The sequence below is a fragment of the Mauremys reevesii genome, linkage group 7 (genome assembly GCF_016161935.1).
Source record: "Mauremys reevesii isolate NIE-2019 linkage group 7, ASM1616193v1, whole genome shotgun sequence".
In the NCBI taxonomy this organism is placed as follows: domain Eukaryota; kingdom Metazoa; phylum Chordata; order Testudines; family Geoemydidae; genus Mauremys; species Mauremys reevesii.
Window position 1 is genome coordinate 98,562,830 of NC_052629.1, and position 23,304 is coordinate 98,586,133.

Genomic DNA, 23,304 nt, shown 5'->3' on the forward strand with positions numbered 1-23,304 from the left:
CCGCACAGATGTCCTGGTGTTATGTATACATCTCAAACAACCACCGGGTGAGTAGGCCAGACCCTCTCTTTCCTCTGCAGGGTGGCAAACACTGATGTCTTCCCAAAGGGAAGAATGCAGGAGGAATTCAATGGCAGAAAATCATCATGGAGTCTCCTCCCCACCAGGTTTCACCATATAGGAGAACGATCAGATCCACAGTTCATATCAAATTCCCATCTAGTCCACCAAGCAAAGACCTGATCGGCCTGGGACAGCATCCTCTGTTTTAAATAGATTAAATAAATATCTAAGATTTAGCTAATAATGCTTTGGAAACTTAAGTTTTACACAGAAATTTAAAAAGCTCTATCTAGGAATTGGGTTTCATATACCAAATGTAGAGATGGAATAAAGAGAGGTTTCATTATCTAGATTAGTCTAAGCTCAGGGTTCAGTGAAAGACCAAATTGTGTCTAGAATTCAGGTTCATATTCAACAGCACTGAAATCTCACCAGCTCTTCTCATAAAATTTCAGTCCCAAGTGATAAAGACCCTCAAGAGGTCTGGGCAGATTTCAGCCATCTTGCAATTCTGGTCTCATACAACATAGAACTGGAGAAAAGTTTAGAGATGGTTTCAGATTCAAAAGGTTGCAGATCTGAGGGTCTGATTTTGGCCTGTTTCTAACCACTCAAATGTTAACTTTACATACCTTATGTGCTTTTAAATGACCATACCTTTATGAATGCTGTTTGAAACATTCCTCATATGTAAATCATACAGACATGTGCCATTAAATTCCCATGTTATTACCTGATATTCCTTTGCCTTTAAAAGTTCTTGCGATAATAGCAGTTGGTTGATTTTTGGTCTGGCCAAAGGCTTTGCAAAGCTCCTCCACACTGTGCCCATCCACTATGAGAGCATGCCAGCTAGGAATGCAAACAGATTGTTTCTAAAGGGTTTATAGCAACAAATCTCTGAAAGAGTTAGTAATAATTAATACTACTACATTCTGATACAAGAGGCTCTCAAAGCACTTTAAAAATATTAACTAACACTCATTAAACCAGTAATATAATCACATTTTTTCAGATGAGTAAAATAAAGCAGAGAAATTAGGTAATTGTCCACGGCCATACAGCGTAACAGTGGCAGGGTGGGCAACAGAACCTAGAACTTTAATCTCTTAGGCCACTATCCTAACCCACTGTACAACTCTCCTTGCCATGTAACTGCTACCTTTCATTACAAGAGCAAGTGAGCCACATTTTTAAAAAATGAATAAGAACTGACATTGAAGACTGATAAAATTGTAAAATAGCGTAATATGGATCAAACTATAATTTGCCTGTGTAGCTTCTATAAGGTCCTGTAAATACTTCTGTGCACACATGTAAAAATTATTATAAATCTTTAAGCTAGCTGATGACCTTCCAGGAAGCAGTACAAATATTAAAACATATTTATTTGAACAATGTTTTTCATGCCTATAAGAGAAAAAGGACATTGTATCCCTTCTTCCTGCCCCCTGTACACTTGAGGCACCCACTGTTTCTCAAGAGATATAGTACACATAGCCAGATGCATAATTCTTGCATATTTTATTAAAAACAATGTAAGGTCCCTAAAGTACCAGATAAGCTCCTCTAATAAATCTACATGAATAAAGAGCTTTATTAAAAAAAATAAATAAATAAAGTTGCAGTTTTGTATTGTTCTTACAATACAAAAACAAGGATCTGATCCTGACAAGTGGGGAGAATACCCTGCATGGTGCTGTGAGACGTTATATGCATATTAAAGCGAATTGAATTCAGATTTGAAAATACCTGGAAAACAGACACAACACATGGTTTTGAGAAGACAGGAAATTGAACTTCTTTCAATCACATACCCAAAGGCTTCGCAGCGTTTCTGGTAGATCTCAACACGATGCTGCAGAGGCGTAGGGTCACTTTGTCCAAGACGGTTAATGTCAAGTATAGCAACCAGATTGTCCAGCTTGTAGAACCCAGCAAAGGCCATTGCCTCCCAGACGGAGCCTTCAGATAGTTCCCCATCCCCAAGCAGACAATAGACTCGATAGCTAGAAAAGGGTTTGTTTGTTTTTTAAATTAGTTAGTATGTCAAGTTACATAAAAATAAGACACAAATATTCAATTAGGATTACACAAAACAAGTACAAATCTCATTAAACAGAACTGACTAAATATATTATAGGCTCTCTCTGTTATAAGTGTATGGTCTTTTTCCTTAGATTTTTTTTCACATTGGCCAACACAATCTGTGTCTGATTTAAACTCCCCCATTGCTACGCTGTTGTACACTTGCATAAATGATTGAGGTTTGTTGTATCTGGTACTGAAACTGTTGGAGTGAGAATATTGGAATATATGGACCATTGGGTCTGTTAAATACTCCTGGGGGAATTCTGTGCCACTGCGCAATGCAGAAATTAACGATGTGTGCGCAGAATTTCTTTCCCCACCCAGAAATTGACTGCAGTGCTGTTGGACACCACTAGGGGCCACTGGACCTGGCAGAGCCCAGCTCACAAATAGCAGACAAGGCTGTGGAGAAGGGGAGAGGGAGGGAACTGGGGGGTTCCCAGCTGTTGCAGTTCCCAGCACCCCCTGAAGGAAGAAGGTGGCATGCAGGAAACTCCATGCAAGCCTGGGATCCAGCCTCTGGTTGTTTCTCCCTCTGGGTTCCCGGGTTCTAGGAGGGTAGGGGATGTAAGTGTTTGAGCTGGGGGGGCCCTGCAGCTGGGTTCTGGGTGGAGGGGTGTGAGTGTCTGGCTCCCTGGCTGGGTTGGGGGGAGGCAGAGAAACAGGAACTTGGCTGTCATAGGGGTTTCTTTAACTCTCCACTCCTGAGGGAATTTTTGTGTGTCTCTGTATTGTTACAAACATACTTGCTGACAGTATTTTGAAATAAATTACCAAAATAATTGAAAATGATGTGATTATATAGTGTTATTTTGACAAATAACATCTGCAGAATTTTAAAATACTGTGCGCAGAATTTTAATTTTTTTGGCGCAGAATTCCCTCAGGAGTAATTATTCCAAATTTCATCATCTTATATAAGCACTTGTCAGTATGTGTGCTGGGTGGGGGAGAGTGGGTTGGTTGGTAACACAGTTTAATTGACCTAGTTAGGTCAAACTTTGCTTTTATTGCGGGGGACGGGGACAAAACCAAAGACCAATAGAGACATCTTTTTTAAACATTCCAATGGAAACAGTATTTTTAAGCAAAGCATGGCACCCAGTTTATGTGTGAAAATCTCAAAGTGAGTGAAAAACAAAATGTAGCATACAATAAAAACTGAGAAAAAAAGTAAGTTTCATTTATAATGTTCTTTCTGTTTTAATAATCTGAAATGATTTAAATGGATTTCCTTAATTAAATTATTTAAATATGTATATTATCATTTTTAATCCAACAGCATCACTTTAAAACATGAAAATCAAGGAAAGCCTAGAAAACTGATCCCTTTTCCTCTTTCTGTCTCTCTTTCTTGTACGGGGAGGAAGGAGAGAACCACATGGATAAGGAACTGACTAGAACATTTATTTTTTGAAATTATTGATCCTTGTTGAATGACATAACTGTAGCTACTTATAGCTCACCTTAACTGATCACTCTCGTTAGAGTGTGTATGGTAACACCCATTGTTTCATGTTCTCTGTGTATATATACACACATCTTCCTACTGTATTTTCCACTGCATGCATCCGATGAAGTGGGCTTTAGCCCACCAAAGCTTATGCTCAAATAGATTTGTTAGTTTCTATGGTGCCACAAGTACTCCTGTTCTTTTTGCGGATACAGACTAACAGGGCTGCTACTCTGAAACCTGTAGCTACTTTATAATGCATTTCCAAAATAGCAACCACAAAGAGAGGTGTCAATTGTATTTATTTTTGTATTTAATTATGTAAAATAAATTACAAAATGCGATAGCGAATAATTAAACTCCAGAGGAAAAAAATGCTTAAATATCTTTAAAGACGGGTTTCTCTCATATGTGTAGAAAACCATGTATAGTAAATTATTTTTTTTTCCAGAATACCATTTATCCTATTTCAACATTCTGATTTTTTGAATCTTTTGGTTTACATGAAAAAAGTTTATTCTCAGCATAGGTCTTTGTGAAATTTTACATAGTTTTCAATGGGAGTAAGACTGTGCCCAAATACTATTCTGTATTATGCCACTAGTTATTTAAAATCAAATTCAAAATCTCTTTAATAGTTCACAAGATCTTCCACTATTTTAGTCCAAATACTGCTCCAGTTCTAAATGTGCAAACCTCTCAGGTAAGTTTACACAATACTTGGCAATGTGTGTCCCAGTATAAGAATGCTATTGAGCACAAATAATTAAAAAAAAAAAAAACTGTTAAAAGTGATAAATATGATGTGAAATATATTGTATTCTTCTTACATCCCTTGCCTCCAGACTCAAGCCTATTGTGTGACATATCGATAGGCAGGAAATGCTTTATTAATGGCAATTGTAATGGTGATAGAATGCAGCTGCAAGCTAAGATACAGGTAACCTTGGGAATGGAGTTGTAACAATGAATCTTTTTATAATTAAAGCTGGAGTGAACATGCCTGTTAAACACAGTCACTGTGACTCGGCAAGACCACTGACAACGCAGGAAACTATTTGAGGATTGCTTTTTACTTCCTCATTTTATTTCCTCATTTCAGCCGTTCCATTTAGTATACTCCTTAGAAAAAACACCTACATTTTTGAAACCATAAGTCAGACTGGGCTAAACTATGTAGTAAGAATATGCATGATCATCCATAGCAAATATAAAAGCATTATATAGTTTTGAAGACTATTTCCGCAAATACTGAACTCATTCTTAGGCAAAACTCACAGTGACAGGAGTATTACCTGAGCAGGGACTGCTGGATTCAGCCCTTTAAGCTTTATCTTTTGTCACCATTTTTTTTTGGATGGCCACATAGGACTCCGTGTAAAACGAATACTGCCTGTTGACTATCACAACAGCAATATATTTACCTTCAAATATATAATTTTAAAACAAAATTGAGCAAAAGGCTATTAAAATTAAGTATTATAAGAGCTACTAAACTATTCCATATTACCACAGTAAATGTCATCTACTTAAACACACTTCACAAGATGCTGGCCTAAGCTACATAATTCACTCAGACGAATTACAATTTCATACATATTGGCTGCTCTCCAACACTACATGCAGTACCACTATTTGCTGCCAGTAATCACTGCATAAATTATTCCTACAACTACCACCTGTTCAACTGTATTAAAATCAGCAAATCATCTTTCAAGGAAATGATTTCAAGCTAATGAAGTGTAGGGTTTAATACTATATTAACTTAGCAAGCTGCATTTGAGTGTTCTAAAGCTGTCGTATAATAGACATCAACCTTATTAGATCGCTTTCTTCCTCATACAGATATGTCTTTTGACATCTACTTTCTTTGCCCTCTAACCCTACAAATGGCAGAATTGGTCATTCCTCTTCCACTGGAGTTGTACGGATTTCAGTTGACATTTTGGACCCCCATTTACGGCCCAGCAGCGTTCCCATTGATTTTAATAGGTGCACAACCGGGTCTTTGTGCTTCATATTTTCTTAACCACCCGTCTTTACCCTGTAACAACAACTATATTCAGCTAGGTTCTTCCCTGTGAGAATAACAGCTTTGAAAAAACAGTGGTTCTCCATATGCTGAAAGCTAGTGGCTGCTCCACATAGCATGCCACCTTCTCTCTTCAGGAATAGTAACATCACCCTTGTAACGTTGTCTGATTACACAGGAACAGCATGCATCAATTTTTGCCAGTCATTGGATCTGTGCAATTTTATTAGCTAGACCTCTCAACTGACCACCTTTAATTTCAAAACTGAATCTGGAGTTGGGGTAAGGAGTGGAAAATAATGGAATAAACCATTTTTGACCAGAGTAAGAACACAATCTGTTTTCTCAGCATTTTTTTCTCCCCTACACATCTACAAACACTAAACACTGAAAAAGATTACCTGGCTTTATCAAAGTATTTGCCAGTATAGGCCATACCACAGGCAGCACCAAGTCCCTGACCAAGGGATCCAGTAGCTACATCAGTGAAGGGTTGTTTCTGAAAATAAAAAAAGCAACAGTTACTTTGCAGTTAAGAATTTCTGCGACTAAATTCACAGGACTAAATCCTGTCTTGATGAGAAAGCCCATTCCCACTCAAGTAGACTCTCACAGCAGAAGGACAGGATTCCAATCTGGCACTAAGAAGAGATTAAGGAGATAGGCCCAGGCCAAGATCCACTCTAAATCAAGCTTGTAGATTTCAGCACATTTGAATGGAGTCAAAGTCCCTAAGCATGCTGCCTTGTCATGCTTCTTCACTGGCAGTACAGCTGGCTTAGCAGCCCCAGTGTCACTGACTAACTGGCCTGCAACAATAAATTGATCCCGTCAGAGACAGGGTGGAAGTGGTAGATCAGGAGTTGACATTGAAAAGAACAGCATTAGCTTCCAATAAATAATCTGAGGTGCCTTGCTTGAAAAAACTCTCTCTTACTTTTCTCCCTGTGGTAGTGACAGCAAAGAGCTAATGGCTCTGGATGGGAGGCTCGAGCAGGAGTGGGGGTGAAAAGCCACTGAGGCAATCAGATAAGCTTCCTTTGAAACCAGGAGATGCTACCTCAGAGTTCCCCCACAGGGAAAGAAGATGAGCCATGCTGGAACTCCATAAAAGTGGTTTGTATGGGAACTTCATTGGTGTTTATAACTTTACTAAAATGTTAAGATTCATATTCTTGGGCATCCACTTCTATTGGGACATCCAATTCTCTATTTTTCTAACCACAGGTGCTACCATCTTCTTAAAAAAAAAATCCCACAACTTTTATCTTTACTGTGCAGTAGTTAGCAAATAGAACTTGTTGCATAAGATGCATGTACTTCCTGATTCACATGAAGCTCCAATTTTAATAATTATTAAGCTTATTCCTTAAATACTCACTGGTACAGGGTGTCCTTCCAAAATGGAATCAATTTTCCTCAAGTTTAATAATTCTGGTTCTTGTAGGAAGCCTGCCTCTGCCCAGGCAGCATACAGAATTGGTGCCGCGTGGCCCTAGAAGGAAAAAAACAAATTCTAAACAAAGAACAACTTCCCACAGTATCTCGATACCAAGACAAAATAAAAATGTGTAAATATGATAAATTAAAAAGTTACTTTTTAAGGGACCAAGTTCTAAAATGCTTGCAAACAAATCAATGCTTCATATTGCCTCTAAACCCTTTGAGTTCCTTTCAGAGACCTGGGATTTCCACAGATTCTTACTTTTACTCTCTCCATGGTCAAGGTCTGCACTACAATAATTAGACTTCTAGCCAAGAAAGACTGAATGTGACTTCCCTCGTACCTATTTTAAAGCTCTTCTAGAATATCATACTTGAGTAGGGATAGGTTCTCGCTCAGGTAGGCAGGCCTAATCTCACAGAAGACTTCAAGTATCAAGAAAGACACCTTAATTTGGACTCTATTTGATGAGTAGCCAGTGCAGAGAATGAAGTACTGGGTGATATACCCATGGCCACTAGTGTTGCTGAACAGATGGGATGTTGAGTTTTGCTCCACCTGGATCTTTTTGAGGGTGTATGGATTTAAGATTAGATACAGTGAGTAATAACAAGCAAGATTAGAGGTCTTGACTCCACAGGTCATTGTGACCAGGTCTGAACCTGATATGAATAGGTATAATCTTCTGGTCAACTGCAGATGAAATGGTCATTTTATGTAACCATGGCTACTTTGGCGCCCAATAGCTCTAGGAATCCAAAAGGAACCCAAAGCTGTGGATCAGTTTAGCAATTCAAGGGCAGAAGGCGTCAACATTGGGGCGCGGGGGGTATCTAAGCAGAATCAAGTACTTTTAAGTGATTCCCTCTTCCTATCAGCATCATCTCAAAATTTGTCTAGTTTCTTTAGCTAGCTTCTCATCATAATCCAGGTACTGAATTCATATAGGCACCAAGAAAGCTGAGAGCCAGCACTGTTTCTGTTTTATACAAAGGATTGACAGAGCTGGCTAAAGGAATTGCTATAGACATTTCCTCTGTAGGGGGTGACTACCTTTGTAATGTCCCAAACTTCAGCCTGGTCATATCAAAACTCAGATTCCCTGTTTGCAGCCCATTCTGCAGTTTCAAACTGTCTAACAATATTTGGTACAGAGCTCCGCAAGTACTTTTGTCACTTTTACTTAACAACATCTGACGTCTGAAATGCCACTCATCATAAAGTCTTCCAAAGCGCTTTGTAAACTTAAATATATACTCCGGGATCATTGCATCTGCCACTGAAGATGCTAGCAAGATGCCAGTGGTTTAACAGAATTGAACACTACAGAACAGTTCAGAATAGAGGACATCAGACTGACTGTAAACAGCAAGGATGTAATTACCTGAGCTGAAATTTAGCCAAAATTCCAAGCTATCATCCAACTTTGACTAAAAGTGCCATGGAAACTTTGATGACATCAAGCAGTCAGGACATTTGTTTTATGTCTTAGCTGAATACACCTTCAGGAGCACTGTTCTCTTTAGTACCTCACTAGTGCATAGGGGAAGACTGTCACCCACTGAATTACCAACGTTACTTCCTACCATGCTCCTTGGAAGGCTCCCAACAAATTACTAAACTGACAAAGCTTAACATCAGAGCTCTGAAAGGATCACAGTAAAGACTGCATGGCCACAGACAGAAGAGATGTCACAAAAAGTTCAACCATAACTTATGGGTTAAAAATATACATAATGGCATAATTTCTTGGAACAACATTAAAAAATAAACTTTGCCTTAAGATGACATTGCTTGTGGATATATTTCACGGGCAGTACCAGGAAAGAATATATAATTTGTAATTAAACAACTTAACTGCTTCAATAGGTTGTATGTTACACCACCACAATGATGCATAGAAAACTGGCAATTCCTTTTAGGCACTATGCTTACCCTTTCCCATGTTCAGCAAGATTTTATTTGGCATTTTCCTCTTTTATTGCATATAATAATCTTAAAACTCTTTTGAAAAGATTTGTATTGTCATTACTAGAGTTGTGTACTGATAAGAATCCTAAAGAATTACAGTGAACATTAGTCAAGAAAACAGGTATGTTTATTTAATAAACAACTAATCTATGAATTAGACTGAGAAGGTATACCACAGCTAGTTCTGGTTCTTACCTTTGAGAGTACAAACCGGTCATTGCTGGGGTTTCGGGGATCTTTTGCTTTGTACCTCATGGTATGAAAAAAGAGCACAGACATGATCTCCGCAGCACTGCAACATGATGTCGGGTGGCTACAAGTCAAAGCAAACACATGATTATCACTGCTGCCCACTGTCAACTTGCATTCATATAATTAGAATACCACTGTGCCAGTCCTCTAACCCTCATCATTAAAATATGTAACTCTAAGTGTTTTTGATAACCCCTACCATCTGCTGTTATCCTACTGCTGATTAGCTGTACTTTGAGAGCATCCGATGTCTTGGTATCTAAACCAAAGTGGATGTTAAAATGCAGGTCTTAGTGATAAGGGCACTGGCTTATGTTTGTGCACTCCATTCCTCTGGATACCAAGGAATGTCATCACAATCAGCAATTCTAAGGTGTAAGAGAGAATATGCAATACGTGCCTGAAATTTATCAGTAAGAGTGAAATTCATCCTGAAGCAGAGGGCATGAGCAGAGGCCTCCATGGCACTTAGAACTTACATTAAGTGAGCAGAGTTAAGTGTGGTATAATGTCTTGTGCAGACCCTTTTTGCACAGGGGAGAATTTCACCCTTGAAATGCTGCACGTTTTATTTTTGCAAAGAACTCTGGGACATTTAGAACTGTACTACATAAATCCCAATTACAGTCTCTTATATCATAAGAGCAGTTAACATAAAGGGACTTTGAGAGAATGTGTCTTATAAGACACATTCCTCACATTTTATTTTCACGTCAATAAAACAAATTTTTAGGTAGTGAAAATTGGAAGGGATAGTCTTATGATTATTAGTTTATTTGCAGTAAATTTAAAAACATGGTCAGTTCTGCAACTGAAAAATGCTGATTTGTTTAATCTTTAACTAATGGAAAGATGAGTATTTTCTACATTTACAGTCTGATATATTGAGCAAGTTAATACATATTTCAGTAGTTAATATATTTTGGGGGCAATTTTGCTTCCATTAATGTCAGGAGCACTTTTGCCATAGACTTCAACGAGAGCACAACGGAATACTTCAACCATACTTTGATATAGAAGCTCAGAGAAATGTGCACCCCAATTTCAGAAGTAATCATGCCACACAGCATATCAACCAGAAATGGGTAAGCATGAAAAGTCTTGTTTCCAGCTCTGGATTGCAAACTGTTGGGCTGTAGTGTTTCAAATGTCACAGAAAAGTACTCTTACACCGTTACTTGTGTTCACTACCATAACTTAAATAAATTACCATCTGAAATTACTATCCGCCCTTGTATAGTCAGTCTGTGGTATCATTGCCCAACAAATGAACACAAAGAATTGTATACCTGGCTGTGATTTATAAACGTCTCCGAAGATACACATGAAAAAATAGTCTTAACATTAAATGCATTCCTAATAGAAGGCATTTTTTAGCCACCTGTAAACAGGGCCTCTGGTTTTCACCATTTATTTGCCAACCACCTAGCAGGTATTTTTGGGATCTTTACTAGACCTGAAAGTAGCAATTTTCAGACAGTTATTGATATGAAATAGGACTATTCTTGATCTCAGCAGTCACTATGTGATTACGTAGACATCAACACTGGGCTTGGAAGGAAACTCCAGTGTTCAAATTATAGGGTGGTTTTCTTGTCTACATATATTTACCATTAAGTTTTTAATGATATTCATTTAAAACCTGAAGCCCTATTTGTAAAGCAAGAACAGTTTAGTCAAGAATGTCACAAAGCAAAACTTTTATTTTCCATTTCTACACTTCCCATGCATGTTAGCATTCATAAGACAGTTTAAAAGTAGAACTTAAATCAGAATACAAGTCCTTTTGGTAGTGACACTTCTCCCCCGCCCCTGCACTACTCTCTTATTTCAATTTGAAGTAAGTTAGACACATGCAAACACTCTAGCAAAATGCGGAGTAAAGATTAGTGTCCACCCCTTAAGTAAGTACTCACACACAGGGAACCAAAATAATTAGGTATAGACCATGACTCAAACATATATTAGTAAATATTTATACATGAGTTAATCAATAAACCTTACATGCTTGTTTAAAGTTTTCATTCTTTTAACTGTATTAACTTTATACTTAACCATATTTCTATGAACTCTCGGTCTTGGGAAAAAAGGTTTTAAGCAACCTAGAATGGTGAGCATGTGAAAAAAAATAAAAAATGTATAAAAATATAAGAAGTGAGCTCCAAAAATATGCTTGTAGAACTATTGGTTAATTAAATGCTTTTTAATTATAGAAAATAACCAAAGATGAGATTGATTTCCAGTATCTGATGTACAGTCTCAAACCAGTGTACAGAATTTTGTTTAATCAGATGAAATATGACGGTTTATTGTTGTAGTCATTTTTAATTTTATTAGAATACAGAGAGCTCCACCGGTGCTAAATTACATTAAAACCCAAGGCATTGTTTATTAGTTCTAAGTCTTTAGAAAATAAGTTATTTAAATTACTATTAAGAGAAAAATATGGCAAATAATATATTTACTTTATTCATACATAATCTTCTAGATTTCATTCAGAATGGACATCCAATTTTGAATATTAGAAAGGTGGTGTGGTTTGTAAACTTCATTGCCAGCTGGCTTTTATAGAAGGGCCACCACACTTTTGAACTTGTTTCCATTAAACAAGAGATTACAAGGAATTAGGTTCTGTATCTTCGGCTTTTGAGATGAAATCCTGGCTCTGCTGATGGGACCAGGTTTTCAGTCTTGATACATATGTAAATCGTTACACGCTTCAGCTAAAAAGGGCTTAATTAAAAAGAACAATAATGCCAAAAAAGAATGAATGCCAAAACTAAAAAACTATAATTCTAATGTAGCAAGATCTGTTCATACCCCAAGTTGTGAAATTTAACTGCTTCTAAAGAAATTCTTGCAGCTTCCACTTTTAAGAGTCTTATCAAATCTTATAAGGAAACCATTGTTTCAAAAACTGCAGAAGTTCACCCTTTAATTTTTTCCTCAAACACCATATCTCCTAACAGTTAAGATTGTATCAGCTTTGGCCAATCAACTGCTGGCATTAATAAAAGGACCATCTTCTCTATGCAAAACCAATGAAGATGCAGCGTCAAAAATGGCAGCTCAGCCTTCACAAGTAGCTAAGCCAAATGCACCAGCTGGAAAAAAAATTCCAGAAGCTCACCTGACGAAAAGGACAAGAAAATAAATAAAAATAAATCATTGTGTGTGATTGGTTTAGAGTCCCAATTTTAAGGAAGCTGGCAAGATTCATTTGCAAGCATTGCACTCATCACTGTGAAGCAACAAGACTGACATCAGTACAGTTATGCAAGACTACTTATTAAAACAAGGAATAGAAGCACATAATCCCAGACATCTGTAATGATGGACACTCTTGGGTGAATGAACAGGAGCAACAATCTTAATTCTGAATTACCTAAATTTTGTAGTTTTGTTAACTGAAATACTGCTTTTATATTTATTAATCTATTTTTATTTTCAAATATAATTGCAGTGGATTAACAGGAGAGTTAAAATAAAACCCCTCTCTGCCCATAAACTGCATTTTTTCACTGGAACAGCCTTAACATCTCTAAATTTCACATACTATCATCTTGCAGGATCTGGTTTCCAGATCCTTTAGTTCTCATTCAGGCAAAGCTCCTGTTGTCTTCAATGAGAGTTTAATATGAGAAAACACTGCAGTAACTAGTTAATATATCTACCACCTCACAACATTGTGAACTATGACCTGTGTTGCAAGCAAAGTCACTTCCTTCAAGGAAGTCCACAAGTTCTCTTTTTGTTCTTAACTGCTTTAATTTCAAGCATTTCCTGTATTTTTTCTTAATCCTATTGCTCACAAACCATCTCTTTAAACCAAACCTTAACCTCCTTAAAAGAGTGAAATGTAAAATGTGACTCAGACATACAGTCTTTCTTTGCAATAAGCCTGTAACCAAAAGTATTTGTATGCACTGTTGTTGTAGCTCTGTGGGTCCCAGGATATTAGAAAGACAAGGTGGGTGAGGTAGTATCTTTTATTGGACCAACTTCCCTTGGTGAGAGAGAAAGCTTGTGTCTCTCACCAACGGAAGTCGGTCCAATAAAAGATGTTATCTCACTCAGCTTGTCTTTCAAATGTAGTTGACAATCATGCCGCTAAAGGCCATTCTGCTCTATTTACTTTCTCACCCGGAGAGACATATCTTTTCTTGCCTTGTTCAAGTAATCAAGATTTGGACAGGTGCATGCAGATACTTGGCTGTGTGAGCTTGATTTGACTCCCTAATGCTATCAGAATGTTCTTGAAACTTCGCTCTCTTTCCTCCTATTAAATGCATTGTTGTGTCATCCTTCCTGATAACCAAGTCTCGTTGATTATATATAAATAAAATCTCAAGGAAACGTTTTTATGGTTTTTCATATATTTTAAAATAAGTAAACTATAGCAAATCATTCTATTCCCACTTCTAAGGATAATAATCAGGTATTGTTTCAAAACTGTGAGGGGCCCTGATCCTGCTATACCTGAGGTCAATGGGAATTTTACCACTGAATTGAAGGGGAGCAGAAGAGGGAACCAAGTTTGTGCTAAATTCCTTGTGGTATTATATACCTACACATAACACAGTAATAATTACATCTGTGGGAAAGCAATGACACCTATTATGTGACCAACATGAAATAGAGAATTAAACCCCTTATATTTAGTGGGTCTTCTGCCACTTTTGCTATACATACTTTTGTGTAATTGTCTAACACAATCCCAAATGTTGTAGCTTTAACAACAAATTAATAATTAAAAAGAGGAACTGGTGAACATTTTGCAATCAAAACTCACTACCCAGACTGGACCAAACCAAGCATCTGAAATTAAGGATCTATTCCAGTGACAGACTGAGCGTCCTCAACTTCCATTGACTTGGCAGCTACAAGGAAAAAGCCAAAAAGTATCTTCTCAGTGTGTATATGGAGTGACATAAAGCAACCCTGCACTTTCAATTTTCAATACAACACTCTCAGAAACAAAAGGTAAAAAACTGCCTATGTCAGAAACACAGTGAAAGATATTAGCAAATTGAGAGACAGCTTTAAAATATTTTGTGGTTGACTATCCTATCTCACTAAGGCCTTAGTAGTCAAGTGATTATTTGTTCAATTCTTCTTTTTGAAAAGATACATTTACAGTCACATTTCAAAGGAGTAAACAAAATGTAAATTGCAAAAAGATGGAATACCAAAAGGTGGCCTTCCACAAGGAAAAGCTTAAGTGTGATGATCAGCCAAAACTCTGACTTTAATTTTATATAAATAAATATAGATAGTATTTTTTCCATACCGCACAATCAAAGCAAGGCCAACTCTGGAACCGACAAACTTCAGAGTCTAAACTAAATCCTGTCCAGAGGCCTGAGTAAACTGCCCATTTGAGACTGCAGGCATTTTGCAGATAATCCCATTTGGGCTAACTTGAAATTCTGTAGAGAATTAGTTCCAGCTGGCGGGCACAAAATGAAAAAGAAAAGATTTGGCCCTAGGCATAAATTCTTTGATTTTCAGTTCTGCATTAATTTAGCATTCCTGGTCTTTCTTTCCAGTCATAGTATATTTACTAGTACAGTGAACCTATACACACTTTGTTAACAATCAGATTTCCGCCAAAGGGTCATAATTAAACTGTCAAAATGTTAAGTGCACGCTTTCTCAATGTGAATCCTGTCCAATCTTGCATCATCAAAGCTGAATCCATGACTAAAAAGAGGAAACAGTCCAGAGAAAGAAAGTGTAAATCCCTCCCTCCCCCAACACACAGAGAAATCCCCTCCCCCAACACTACATCCACTCACACCCCATGAACATATAGCCATAGCCATACAAGTAGCACATTCAGAAACAAGGGAACATACATCCCTGATATTTAAGTTATCTACCTTGATGATGGCTAGTTTTTGAAGCAACATCCCCAACATGAAAGGTTTTTTATCACTATCTTCATCACACACATGCATTCCCTATATACCCGTGTCCCATCAACATCCATTCCCCTCACAGCTTACTTCTAAACCTTTGCATACACCCAATACAGTACAACCCTCCACCCAAAACTGCACACCCCAGACCCTGCATGAATCTCTAATCCACATATAAACATAGTGATTAATTTGGAATGAAGAAGGTGCTGGGGCTCAAGCAATTTATTTACATTCATTACTGATGCAGTAAGCCCAGAGGTGCCAGGGGTAGGCACTGCCAAGTCTGGATTGCCAGGGCTCAGCCCTGGCTCAAATTAAGGCACTGTGTAAACATGTATCCCCACCCACACACACTACTACCCCAAATCCCTCAGAACTTAATACAAGCGAAAGAACTAAAGTGAATTAGGTTTTTCACTGGGTCTTTTGATATGTGCTAAAAATGGTTCCATATAAATTCTCAAATGCTACATTTTGCACCTACAGAAAGGGCTTCACTGTGCTGAACCAACTAGTTCACTTAACACTCACAGTGATTCTAATATAACAAGCTTTGCTCATAGCAAGCTTAGGAAATGCAACTGTTTCAAAACTCCAGATCTTCTAATGATGAAAATTCTCTCAGGTCTGCCCACCCCATATTGTGCATTTGCTCCCAGGACAGGAGCATGCTGCTCTCAGAAACACCATGCAGCACCGCAAACAGACTCCTTACTCATGGCTCAGCAGTAACCTGCTGCAGCTTTTGTAATTCAGTCAAGCGGCAAATCAAGGGGCAAATTCTGCTTTGAGCTACCCCAGGGAGACGGTACTGAACTCAAATCCAGAGACTGTAATGGACGGTGCACAGATACCAGAGGGCAGAATCTGGCCCGCTTCGTTACACTGGCCAGGTGACCTGCAGGCTGGGAAAGTGGGAGGACAGAGGAAGGGAGAGGCGAGGTGCTACAGATGACTGACACAAGGGGTAGAAGGAGAGGACCTGGGAAGAATTACACGCAAGGCCTGAGACTGAGGGCAGTGATAGAGGATGAATAGGGGGCAGAGATAGGGGGACTGCAGAGGAACAGTCCGCACAAAGAGGTGGGCAGGGAGCAGTCTGCACGAGAGGGGCAGAGCTGGGTGGGTCGGGAAGAGGCACCGTTGGGGGGCAGTTTGCACGAGGGAGCAGAGCGGGGGTAAGGGACGAGTCTGCATGAGGGGCAGAGCTGGGTGGGTAGAGGGCAAATTTGCACGAGGGGCAGAGCTGGGTGGGTCGGGAGGAGGCAGCGATGGGCAGGGGCAGTTTGCACGAGGGGCAGAGCTGGGTGGGTCCGGAGGGGCAGCGATGCAGTCTGCATGAGGGGCAGAGCTGGGGGTAAACGGCGAGTTTGCATGAGGGAGCAGAGCTGGGGGATAAAGGACGAGTTTGCACGAGGGGGCAGTGCTGGGGGTCCGGAGGGGCAGTGATGGGGGCAGAGCTGGGTAGGGATAAAGGACGAGTCTGCACGAGGGGGCAGAGCGGGGGGGGTAAAGGACCAATTTGCACGGGGGGGGGCGAGATGGGTGGGTCCGGAGGGGAAAGCGATGGGGGGCAGGGGGCAGAGCTGGGTGGGTCCGGAGGGAGCAGTGATGGGGGGCGGGGGCAGTCTGCACGAGGGGCAGAGCTGGGTGGGTCGGAGGGCAATGATGGGGGCAGGGGGCAGAGCTGGGTGGGTCCGGAGGAGCAGTGATCGGGGCGGGGGCAGTCTGCACGAGGGGCAGAGCTGGGGGTAAAGGACGAGTTTGCACGAGGGGCAGAGCTGGGTGGGTCTGGAGGGAGCAGTGATGGGGGCGGGGGCAGTCTGCACGAGGGGGCAGAGCTGGGGGGGTAAACGACGAGTTTGCATGAAGGGGCAGAGCTGGGTAGGTCGGGGGGGGGCAGTTGGCACGACGGGCAGCGATGATGGGCGGGGGGAGCAGTGTGGAGGGGCGGAAGGAGCAGGGTGCGCGGGAATCCATGGGGCGGCTGCCAGGCCCCAGTCCAGGACTCACCCGGAGCCGGCGGCGGTGGTGGCCCGGATGGAGCTGATGCGCAGCCGGTTGGCCGCGTCCTTCAGGGCCTGCAGCGCCTGTTGGTCGGGCTTGTGATAAGCCTCCATGGCGGCGGGAGTGCGCGGCGCGGCTGGGGCGGCGGGTCGGGCCTGGGCTCGGAGCAGAGTGAGGGACAAGCCGCGCCGCGCCGCCTCGGAGCGAGACACACCCAGCCCGCCGCGGGGCCACCCACCCACAGGAGGGGCCAGCGCGCCCGGAACTGCCCCCGCCAGCCGCGGGGATTAGCGGGGCGGGCGGTTGCCGCGGGGATTAGGGGGCTGGGTCCTGTTCCAGGAACTCGCAGGCTAAGAGCCCCCGCAACGGGTCTCACCCCACTGAGCCCCCCTGGGTGGGAGAAGCGGCTGCTTTCTGCCAGGGCAGCAGGGCCCAGTCTGGCCACGGGGCCTCTGCGGCTGCATGTCAGGTCCCCGGGCCGGGCTCCATCGAGCACATGCGAGACACGCTGGGGATGGCGCGTGTAGCGCACCAAGGCAGGGATGGCGGCGCTGATCCTGCAGCCTCTGCCCCGGGCAGAATCCGCCCGGGCCCCTGCTAGGAAGGGCCCAGGTTCGATCGCCTCTTACAAATAGATGAAATAAAACGGATCTGTAATCCACTCTGTGAATACAAAAGCAGCCTTGGGGATTTTAGATCTAACAAAGGGACTAGGCCCAAGCTCCCCCACTGTTTTTAACTATTTAAAAAAAAATAGAGGAATTTATTTATATCTTTTGGATAAAAGATTAGCTGAATTAATTCCTTTCTGCATAGTAACTTCAAAACGATTATTTATTAGGCTTAGCCCAGGGCTATTTTTACAGACACCTACACACACACACACACACCACTGCTGCCTATCATATGGCATTGCAATTTATCATACACCAGTTGCCAACTTTCAGGTGGTATATAAGCACCCCGACTTTCACAATAAGCCAGAAATCATGCTAGTCCCGTTTCAAAACAAGTCAGTCCCTAAGAACCCCAACACTCTATGTGACTAGATCCCCCCAGCCTACAGTCTGGGACTGTGGTGGGCCTGCTATGTACCCCAACTTTCATGCTTGCTGGGCAGGGGTGACTCCAGGCACCAGCACAGCAAGCGCATGCCTGGGGCAGCAAGCTGCGGGGGGCAGCCTGACGGTCGCTGTGAGGGTGGCAGTCAGGCCGCCTTTGGTGGTGTTTGTGCGGGAAGTCCACCGGTGCCACGGTTTTGGTGGTAATTCGGCGGTGGGTACACCGGCGTGGGACTGGCAGATCACCTGCAGAACCGCTGCCGAATCCGCGTGACCGGGGCGGACCTCCTGCAGAAACACCACCGAAGGCTGCCTGACTGCCGTGCTTGGGGCACCCCTGTTGCTGGGAGCCAATTAAAAAAAAGAAAAAGAAGCAACAAGCGACATGCCCAAAACTAGCCAGGAAGCAACTCACAAGCCAATTAAGCCAAAAACAAGCCCAATTTATGTGGGGTTGTTGTTTTTTTTTGCCGTTTGGCATGTCTGGTCATACACTTCACTGTCCCACCTGTGCTCCACCCACCAGTGCATTTCACCAGACTTCCCAAACTGCTGACCAGCCAGTGGCAGGTTTAAGATTTGAGATAAGAGATGTTTTAGGTCAGTGGCTTTCCAACTTTTTTACTGGTGACCCCTTTCACATAGCAAGCCTCTGAGTGTGACCTCCCTTACAAATTAAAAACAATTTTTAATATATTTAACACCATTATAAATGCTGTAGGCAAAGCGGCGTTTGGGATGGAGGTTGACAGCTTGTGACCCCCTATGTAATCTCACGACCACCCCCAGTTTGAGAACCCCTGTTTTAGGTACCTACATCACTACATGTATGTCACAGGACTGCAGCCTGCAGATATCTCTAGAAGGTAGAGATGGGCCTGAGTCACAAAGTTTTCAGACCTGAGTCCAAATTTCTCCCAAGTTTTGTGGGTTGATTTTCTGGTTGCTAATGTTGTGGCTGGTCTGTATCTCAAACATCCAACGTTCCACAACTGTTTGGTTAGAAGGAGTTGACTTAGGCCTGAATATAGTAGAAAGACAAATTATATTAGTATTAACATGTATCTGGTATTTACAATATATACAGCATCTGGGTATATCACAGGCTTTCATATATTTATCTCCACAACACCCCTATGATGCTGGGCAGTGGTATCCCCATTTAACAGATGAGAGGAATGTAGGCACAGAGAAATTAAGTGACTTGCTCAAGGTCACAAATGTAATCAGTGGTGGAGAAGGGAATTGAACTCTGGTCATGTGCCAGATTAGCACTCTAACCATTGGGCCATCCTTCCTCTCAAAGAATATTAAAATCTATTTTCATTTGCTTAACTGATAAATTAAAAAAACAACCAGACATTGAATAAGTCCTCTGCATAATTTCAACTGATATTGTCTCATTCCTGAATTTGGTTTAGACATGGATATATAGGAATTTCAGAATACAACTAGAGTGGGAAAAATATTGAGGGGCAGTTCTTCAGCTTGTATAAGTTGTCAGATTTCCATTGAAGTGCCCGTAAGTTTACTTTAAAACTACATTTTAACCAAAACATCTTTTGTTAGTTTATATTAGGATCAAATTCTTTCAGTGATTTTCTTGGGCCATACTAATACTTCTGTCTTCTTAGCTTTAGCTTATTCTTTTGTAGTCTCTGTACTCATTGCAAAAGTTAACCATCCTACTACAAAACTGAACACCTCCCAATAATAGTTTTGCAGCTCTAAAAGGCCCATCCCAACACCAGCACAAAATAAAGCTATTGTAGGATTTTTCTTACTCCAGACTAGAATCTAAGGGATGTAATTTGAATAAAAAGCTACCATAAGTTCTTCACTAAATAGATTTTCTCTAAGAATTTGAAGGATGAGGGGAATGTTTGCAGTGTTCTTGTGGCTTTGTTGGTCCCAGGATATCAGAGACACTACATGAGTGAGGTAATATCTTTTAATGGACCAACTTCTGTTGGTGAAAGAGACAAGCTTTTGAGTTACACAGAGCTCTTCTTCTGGTCATAGGGGAAGTCTCATAAATGTATCAAAACTATGGACTTTGTTGAACAGTGCCATAACTGTATTTAATCAATGATAAAGCAAACCATAGAAAAATAGAGAGAACACAAAAATAGAAGAAAAATGCATTCTTCTGGGGATGGGAAGTTTACTGGAAGTTTAAGGTCAGAGAAGAAAGTTTAGACTGAAGATGGACAGAATTTAACCAGCTTCTCACTTACAAATAAGTCAGTAGGTACCACGGTCACAGTTCTGGGCAACTGCGCCTGTATTCCTCCTCTTTGGTTCAACAGGGGCACCCACTTTTAGGCTCATGGCTCCCCTGCCATGCTCTCTCTCTCTCGGTTACAGACCCATGTCTCTCTCCATCGTGACTGGGGTTTTTCAGGCTGTACAGTTCCCTGCCTACACTGAATTCCCCAGCAATTCAGACTGCCTACTCAGCCCTGCTTTGCTTTCCCCTCAGAGACTGTAAACAGCATAAGCGTCCACAGTTATGCATCCGAAGAAGTGAGCTGTAGCCCACGAAAGCTTATGCTGAAATAAATTTGTTAGTCTCTAAAGTGCCACAAGTACTCCTGTTCTTTTCACAGTTATAAGGTACCACACATCTTTTCCGAAGTAGGCAGATTTATTCTTAAGGTGAAAGCATTGCACAAAAAAAGTATTAAAACAATAAAGGAGCCTCCGTGCATGCTAATAAGCTTATCAGAAATCACCCCACCTCCAAAAAAAGCTGTGGTAGGAGTCAGTCCGTCAATCCCCATACAGGGGGTTTGCTGTGGTTACAAGTTCATTACACCTTTTGCTTAGAACAAGAACACCTATGCATAGGTTAGCCTTTCCTTTACGCAGCCTGGGTCTTTGATATGCAGAGACTGTGAATAGGTAATCAGCCGGATAATGGCTCTCTCTTCAGGACATAGCTTCAAAAATGTGGGTCCAAAGGTGGGAATTTGCATTCCCCTTCCCCTTTTTCCTAGGAAACTCACTTAACTTCATTAGTCCTGAAAGTGCCTTCTTGTCTGGCACCTTGTTTAAAATTCTTTGAAGCTATGCAAGAACTCAGGTTATGCAAGAACTCATAAGATTCATAAGAGTTCTTGTTCTGAGGGAAAGCTGTTATGAACTTGTGACCACAGAAAATCCCCTGGTTGTGGCTTGGAGGAACGGTTACCAGCCTAAGCCTTTGTTAGAGTGAGGGGGTGATCTCTGGTAAGTTTATTAGCATGCGTGTAGATTCTTTTATTGTTTTTAATATGTTTTCTCTGTAATTCTTTTACCTTAAGAATAAATGTGTTTATAAAGAGTGATGTAGTAACTTAACTGTGTAGCGGGCAATTATGCTGTTTACTATCCTTGAGGAAAAAAGCAAAGCTGGCCTGCTTAGACATTCTGACTTGCTGGGGCATCCACAATGTAGGCAGGGAAATGTGTAGTGTGGAAATACTCCATTCAGGACGGGGAGAGATGCAGGTCTACTCAGGAGAGGTGAGAGCTAAAGGAGCTTGTAGTCTCTGGTACAGAGGTGGGAAAACTATGGCCCGTGGGACTGTCCTGCCAAGCCCCCGAGCTCCTGGCCTGGGAGGCTCGCCCCCGGCCCCTCCCTCTCCTCCTCCCCCTCCCCTGCTGTCCCTTCTCCCCGGCAGCCTCAGCTCGCTTGCTTCACTGCCGGTGCAATGATCTGAGTGGCAGGGCTTTGAGCTCCTGGGGCAGTGCAGCTGCAGAGCCGGGCCTGACCCCGTGCTCTAAGCTGTGTGGTGGCAGTGGTGGGGTGGCGTGGCCCGGCTCCAGCCTGCCAGCATGGCTGTAGCACCGCCAGCTACTGGTGCTCCAGGCACCGCAGTAAGGGGGTAGGGAGCAGGGGGGGTTGGATAGAGGGCAGGGGAGTTTGGGGTGGTGGTCAGGGGGCAGGGGTGTGGATAGGGGTTGGGGGAACAGGGGATTGAATGGGGTCCCGGGGGGACAGTCAGGAAGGAGGGGGGGTTGGATGGGGCAGGTGTCCCAGGGGCCATCAGGAATGAGCGGAGGGGGTGGATGGGGCAGGGATCCCGGGGGGCCATCAGGAATGAGAGGAGGGGTTGGATGGGGTGGTGAGGGTCTGGGGGCGGTCAGGGGACAGGGAGTGGGGATGTGTGGATGGGGCAGGGGTCCCGGGCGGGCCGTCAGGAATGAGAGGAGGAGTTGGATGGGGCAGCAGGGGTCCGGGGGAGGTCAGGGGACAGGGAGCGGGGTGTGTGTGGATGGGGCAGGGGCCCCAGGGGGGCCATCAGGGAACAGGGGGGTTGGATGGGACAGGAGTCTGGGGGGGGCGGGCCACAACCCCCTCCCCTAACCAGCCCTCCATACAATTTATGAAACCCGATGTGGCCCTCAGGCCAAAAAAAGTTTGCCCACCCCTGTTCTAGTAGTCGCCCTTGCTGGACCACAGAGGTGAACTGTTATCCTGGACTGTGACAATTGCTGTATAGTTTAGATTATAGAGTGCAACCCAATCCGCTGAAATTGTTGCATTCAGTGTTAAACAGCATCTTTTCTGAAGTGTGCCCATTTGCTACATCTTATTGCTTAATTGTGAAATATGGGAAACTTTTACTGACTCACAATTGACCAAGAGTTACATGACAAGTTTCAAATTGTGCCCAAGAGTCATAATAGTACCATCAAAGGAGGTTAAGAGAAGAAATTCTTTAATTGCCTACATGCCAATGCTAAGAGACAGGTAAATAAATGAGCAATTCCAATTCCTCTTAAGACATAAATTAGACCTATCTGATATTACTGAAACCTGGTGGGAAGATTTGCATGGTCAGAATATTAAAATCTTTGGATATAACCTATTTAGGAAGAACTGAGCAGACCAAAATGTAGCAAGAGTGGCACTCTAAGTCAAAAATGACATTACCTGTTTCCAAGTCACTGACAACTCAGAAGCAAGTGATCTTGAATGCTAATGGATCAATGTCCAAACAGGGAAATTCAAGATGGGG

General features: G+C 42.0%; 1 protein-coding gene across 3 annotated transcripts in view; it reads right to left on the reverse strand.

Moving 5' to 3' along the window:
* The window catches only part of TKT (transketolase), a 34,913-nt gene extending 17,420 nt beyond the window's left edge, over positions 1–17,493 (reverse strand). Inside the window, exons 1-6 of one of the 3 annotated variants that reach the window (XM_039480900.1) lie at positions 17,244–17,493; positions 9,250–9,367; positions 7,021–7,134; positions 6,041–6,138; positions 1,881–2,072; positions 797–915 (exon numbers count right to left, since the gene is read on the reverse strand). In XM_039480900.1, coding sequence (XP_039336834.1) covers positions 797–915; positions 1,881–2,072; positions 6,041–6,138; positions 7,021–7,134; positions 9,250–9,367; positions 17,244–17,350 — 748 coding nt within the window. In that variant the 5' untranslated portion in view covers positions 17,351–17,493. Of the gene's footprint in view, positions 1–796; positions 916–1,880; positions 2,073–6,040; positions 6,139–7,020; positions 7,135–9,249; positions 9,368–9,505; positions 9,647–15,865; positions 15,886–17,243 lie in introns of those variants that run through there. The other 2 variants (XM_039480901.1, XM_039480902.1) reach the window with 2 other exon arrangements.
* Positions 17,494–23,304: the final 5,811 nt, after the last annotated feature.